The following is a 5,956-nucleotide window of genomic DNA, read 5'->3' as shown; positions in this document are numbered from 1 at the left end:
CCAAATTTAACCTTGCGGCGCCACCTGTTGAACCCAACGCGAAGTACCCAAATTTAACTTTTTTACGTGGTAACCAAGGCAAACTGTAGCTGGACGGCGTTTCTTTTTTTTTTTTTTTTCAATGCGTTGGTTTCGCTGGTTTCGATTGTAAAAATCTTGCAAGTACGATAAAAAATACACTCTTACCTTGATTCAGTATTAGGAAAAAATATGATACACCCGTCGCGATTGTTTTGCTCAACCGCGCGACGCCGAAGTTTTGAAGCAACACGCAGTGCTCGGGATACTCACTTTATTCAGCTCTGAAATATGGCAGGACCATGCGACAAAAACAACTGAGCATGGCATACGACGCTAATGCGACGCGCAAAATGAAACAGCGGGTAGGCTGGCACGGCGGTTTAGTGATACACTTCACCCGGGTGTAGCAACTCAATAAGATACACGATGCGTTCCTATTACTCACTTCCTCTTATTCGTGGAGTCCAACTACAAATCCTTCACGTTTCACACGGTAGCGCAACGTCCTCGGCTCGCACCCGAGGGCGCGAGGACGGCGCAGGCGAAAACTCTTGAATTCCCTAATCTGCACCAACACTGCGCGCATTCCACCGCCGCGACACGCACACAAACACCGCCGCCCGCTTCGGGAGCCATCCAGGTTGTCCTTGGTCGCTCATTTCTGGTCTGCATGCCTGTTTGAACTGAAACGTTGTCGCCTAACGAGAAAAGCACGCGACGGTCCGCGTTTTCTGTCCGGGAACCTCCTGCCACGACCGGCCGCCGACATCGCCGAGGCAGCAGCAATTTTGAAAGCAAGGGGCCTCCCAGCAGGTCCGCAGCGCCCCGCAAGCGAACCGGAGCATACGCTCCCAGCCGTTGCGTGCGTAGCACCGCATCGCCGGGGCGTTTACGTAGCGTACTGCGCATGCGCAGTCGCGAGCCGCCCCGCCGGGGCGTACGCTCGTCCGGAGCGCGCGCCCAACTAAATCTGTCTAATATCCCGCGCGAACGCTCCTGAAACAGGAATGCAACCAGCTAAAAAGCCCCGGAGGTGCTTCAGTGCACACGAGGACCTCTGTCTTCTTCGGGAGGTGGCCGCGGCGAAGCCGTTTGGCGATGACATCAAGTGGGTGCATGTTCTCGCTGCGGTGAATCGGGCGGTGGGCCGGGAGCTCACCCTAAGAGGAATAAAAGATCGTGTAGACATTTTGCTGGGATACTGGAAGCGGCAGGACGCCAAGAACCTTAGAAAGTGAGTATATTTGTTCATTCTGCACGTAATGCTTTCAGGCCAACCCCCAGCGACAGTCTTGTGTTCCGCTTTCTCGTCTCGTTTTTCTGGCGCTGTTTTATCGCTGTTAGCTGGCGCGCATGTTTATCTGACGATCATCCCTTTGCCTATTCAGGTCGGGTACAGAGGAGCAGTACTCTGAAAAGGAGGAGATCCTTCAGGACTTGTGGGATTTTTGCGAAAGTGTGAAGTACGAGCCCAGGATTGCTCCCAGAGGTGCCGCCTGCGCGGCGCGAAGGCGGAGGTTGGGAGCGGAGCCCCCGGTAAACACGGACGAGCTGCCGGGGGTGACGCTCTCAGACGAGGGCACAGGCGACGGCGCGCTCGGTTAGTTGATGACGCCTACTGTTGTGCTGTCTTCTCTTTTCTCTTATTAATTGAAAGCAGGTTCTGCTGCCGAGCTGTTGCAGAGCGTATACCTGCCATCTGCTGCCAGCCCTGGTGCTGAACTGGGGCAAGAGAACGAGCAGCAGGAACAGCGAGCCTCACCAGAACCAACACAGCAGCAGCGGCCTCCCTCAACTGAGCTACAGCGGCGCCAACCTGCAAGTGTGCAGCACGCCCTCCCAGGCACGAGTAAAGGGAAGTGTGGAGAAAGGTTTATACACTACTTCTACATAGCAGAACGATATGCAGGAGAGCATCATAAGAAGACGCCAGTGAATGCATCTTAAAAGGGTTAACAGTGCTTGTAGACGAGGACACTCAAGCAAGAAAAGGCAACAGAAAGCGGTGAACTGCAACTGATCTTTTATTCAGACTCTAAAACATCCACTGTGAAGGCCAAGAGAACCTTCCCGTGTATGCTTATCGTTTGCACTGGAAACCACTGCGCACTCTGCATAGCGGAGCAAAAGCACACTTTTTACTGTACGAAGCTAAGTAGTCCCAAACAACAGTCTTATGTTCTCGAAGAAAAGAAGTAGACTATCTCGAGCAACGAGGGTGGCAAGCATCTTTCAAGATGCTACACTAACTAGCCCACCAAGCCACCCCTGAGAAAGTAAATGCAGTAATCAGTCACAGTTTATGTATTTCTGTCCTTTAGTGTAGACAAGTCGGCCGTCAGTGTGCTCACAGTTATACAAACTGTGGTGCTGTTTTGTGACTGTTTCTAAATTTTTCCGAATCACATGCATTCAGTTCCCTTACATGTGCACTGAAAAAATCTCCACAGCAAGAAGGGCAATGAACAAGGCAAATGTTAAGTAGGCACACATTTCGCCAAAACCACCAGCTCCCTGTAGAAGTGCAGCTTGCTGAGCCAGTTGGTACATGTCGAGGGAACGGAAACCAGCGAAAAGGACGCAAAACACGAGGAGAGACGAGAGCCAGCGTTGTGTTGTCTCGTCTTCCCTCGTGTTTTGCGTCCTTTTCGCTGGTTTCTGTTCCGTCACCACCTCCCTAATGCATCTTTCAGACATAAAACTTCAACAGATTTCACAGCAAGCTTTGACAGAATTCACAGCAAGCATCTAAAACTTAGCAGATCGTGTTCTTTGGTTGTTACACAATTACGCAACAACGTCCGGTACAGTGCATAAACTCGCATTAACTGAATGCAGGAATTTTTTTGCCTTCACAGGAATAAGAGGCTTGCAAAGTCTCGGGCTGCAGCTGCTAGCCCAAAGACAAAAAAACGAACTAGATTTGCGCTCCAGGGAGCTAGAAATCGAAAAAATGAAAGTTCGCAACGAGGAGCGTCGTCTGGCACTGGACGAGCAGAGATTGGCCCTGGACGAAGAGAAGCATCGCTTCGAAGTTGAACGCTGGAGAGGCGAACGGGAGAGCCTACTCGACGAGATAAAAAAAATGCTTGATGAACAAACCACCAAATTGGCGCACCACCACAACACATAAGACAACACCACCACATCACGTAAGTAGAGAAACATCTCCAGTGGGATCACATTTCCTACACGTAAACTCAAATACAACTTTATTTAAAATGCAATGGTTCAGCCTCGAGGACGCCTAAGGTTGTAGATTATTTATTTATTAGGAGGTAACGGCAAGACATCACTGCGCACCAGCATTTTTCTTGCGCCGAGGGGTCTAAAACGGGTAGTTCCAGCAAAAACACGTTCGGCTGGTTAACAGTTTTGAAAACTGCTTTTCAAATGTATGGAAGTGTATGTCTTGCCGGAACAATACGGGTAATTTCATTGAAAATGAGATACTGTCGTGTTGTACCTAGAAGTCCTCATGTAAGAGAATCTTAATTTTTTGATAAATTGTCGTCTTCATTGCATCTGTCATCTGTTTTTTTTTGTTGTTGTTTTTTTTGTAGTGCGAAAGGATCCAGCGTCAAGTGGAAACCTGACAACACCATACGGTATGCAATTCTTCAATAAAGTCTTTGTTTTCGAAGCTGCTTGTCATGGAACATTACCGTGGGGCAAAGCGAACCTCGAGAACTGGTGGTTCAAGGCCCAAGTGTAGGGATACGTCGACACTGTACACACATTTCGCACTGTACAGAGGGGACTTACATGCATGGGAAATTAGATGACACTGCCAGTAATGTTGTGGCATTTAACACAGTATAGCGGAAACGCGTGTAACAAAACGAAATCACAATTTCTCCATACGAAGAAACACAGGAATGTCAGTTTTTTGCACTTTACGCTCGGCAGATTTCATTCACTAGAGTGTCCTAACAAGTAGCGTACATTTAGTACAGCAAATGACAGCCACACGATCATTCTAAAGCATGGCTCGCCAACAAACTTAGTTTCGATAATTGTGTGTGGTTGTACAACACTATTTGCGGGCAAGGTAAACTTCAAGCTGTGGTGGTTCAAGGCCGAAGTACTGCGATACCTGGGAATCGTACAAGCAGGTATGACAGTTTGCGAGTAGTGCGCTGGCCTTATAAATGCGCGGCAGATTCTGCCGGTAGAGCTTCTGGTTTTTTTTAAGTCTACGAAGGCAAACAGTCCCACAATTTTTCCAAAACCCCACTCCACAGCCTGCCTCACACTACTCATGGCTTTGTTGAAAGCACATTGTTCAGGAGTCAGGAGAGCTCCGCCATAGGGCTTGAGCAGAAGGGGCCGCAACGGGTAGGCAGGGTCCCCGTAGATGCAGTAGTCGTGACCTTGAACGAGGTTTTGTAGCTTTGTATATGCGGCGCTGTTTCCAAAGTTACCTGAAAGAATAAATTACGATTAGCTGGAGCTGCGCCCGTTCCTAGCAGGGAAGGAGGAGGCGAGTGACGTTCAGCAGCGGTTTGATCCACCAGCTGTGCTTGTCATTTACTCGCCTGAATCGTGTTTGCTGCCGGGGTATGATCCGTCCAACTGGCAGATTATGCCATTTGGGCACATTATAGATTGGTACTTCAGGGCGTGGACTCTCTTGTGGCCGCTGAAGTGCACTTTCTGGTTCCTTGTTGGTCGACAAATTGGCCGCGCCGTGCCATCGATGAAGGCCCAGCAATTTGTCAGGGGGGCACCTTTCGCGTAAACGGCCTGAAAAAATAACGAACGAATATGTCAGAAAGTTGTAATTGCAAACGTACAACTCTAATTATTCTCGCTTGCCTGTGAGAACTTTTCTCGGGTGTCGAGGTTCAGCCACGTGTGGTTATTAACGTCGTCCAGAAGGTGGAAGAAGTTGTCCTCGATGTGCCTGAGCACTTCGTTCGTCAATGACGATATGGTCGAGCTGTGTCGGGCGAAAAGGTGTTCCAGATCGCGCAGCCGGTTTGGGTAGGCTAGTCTTCTTAGCGTGATGCAAAGGGCCTCGTCGCCGGGAACTGACACCCTCTGCGGAGTTGTTACCTTGTCAGGTATGCACAAGGCTCTCTGTAGCCTGGGTACATCGTCCTTTTCAAACCGAAAGTACGTTCTGAACACGCCACTGTCGATCGCATCAATGTTCAAAAGACCTCGCATGGAGAGTGGGTCACGCCGTGTTTCGCCGAGAACCTCTAAACACAATACGTCGACTATTTCGGACCATTTCAACCGAGTCAGGAGCAGGGGGTCCTGCAGTATGCTCTTGGGCATTGTTCAAAGCAGTTATCAGCGGCAATTTGCAGCGGCAAGCCACACACTGTCTGTTAAAAAGCGCGGCAACAAACTGCTGGCTTGGAGCTTCGGCTTCAGTTGGCGTTGGTGACGTACTTTCCTCAGTTTAACGACTTCGCTAAAAGATACAAATCACCGTTAAAGTAAAATTATATGTACTGAAACATGAAGTTCGTTTTTATTTAGGCGTTTCAGCATAATAAATAAATCTATGTTTTTTTTTTCTATCACGGTAATTCACATCTCAACAGACAGATGGCGCAGTGTACAGCGCTCCGCTCTGGCCGGCAGCCGATCGCCCAGCTAAAACTCTTTTTCCCGCGCTGCGTTCCGCTCGCTTTCCGCTCGTCCGCTCCTCTCCGCTGAACGTAAACCCGCTTAGCTAAAACTCTCTACTGCTGAACCCTTTTAAGGGTAACAGCGTGGATCCCTAGAGAAGGCAAGCATAGCAGGGGGCGGCAGAAAGTTAGATGGGCAGATGAGATCAAGTTTGCGGGGATATATTGGTCGCAGTTAGGACAGGATTGAGGTAATTGGAGATTGATAGGAGAGGCCTTTGCCCTGCAGTGGGCGTAGATAGGCTGGTTAAGATGATAAAAAGAGGTTGTGTAATATATATCCTAATACA

General features: G+C 49.2%; 2 protein-coding genes across 2 annotated transcripts; one reads left to right on the top strand and one right to left on the bottom strand.

The window, feature by feature from the left end:
• The first annotated feature begins 1,005 nt into the window (after positions 1-1,005).
• On the top strand, positions 1,006-2,027 carry LOC144169020 (uncharacterized). Its single transcript, XM_077698017.1, has 3 exons — positions 1,006-1,255; positions 1,410-1,621; positions 1,682-2,027. The coding sequence occupies exons 1-3, from the start codon at positions 1,029-1,031 to the stop codon at positions 1,966-1,968; spliced, it is 726 nt and encodes a 241-aa protein (XP_077554143.1). The 5' UTR covers positions 1,006-1,028; the 3' UTR covers positions 1,969-2,027.
• Positions 2,028-4,821: 2,794 nt separating this feature from the next.
• On the bottom strand, positions 4,822-5,307 carry LOC144169022 (uncharacterized). The gene has a single exon (XM_077698018.1). The coding sequence runs from the start codon at positions 5,305-5,307 to the stop codon at positions 4,822-4,824; it is 486 nt and encodes a 161-aa protein (XP_077554144.1).
• Between the last annotated feature and the right edge of the window lie 649 nt (positions 5,308-5,956).

Source organism: Haemaphysalis longicornis, unplaced genomic scaffold, assembly GCF_048455015.1.
Source record: "Haemaphysalis longicornis isolate Haplotype H1 unplaced genomic scaffold, Haemaphysalis longicornis Haplotype H1 scaffold_2, whole genome shotgun sequence".
In the NCBI taxonomy this organism is placed as follows: Eukaryota; Metazoa; Arthropoda; class Arachnida; order Ixodida; family Ixodidae; genus Haemaphysalis; species Haemaphysalis longicornis.
Note: the sequence above shows the minus strand (reverse complement) of the source record. Positions and strands in the feature narration are given on the sequence as shown.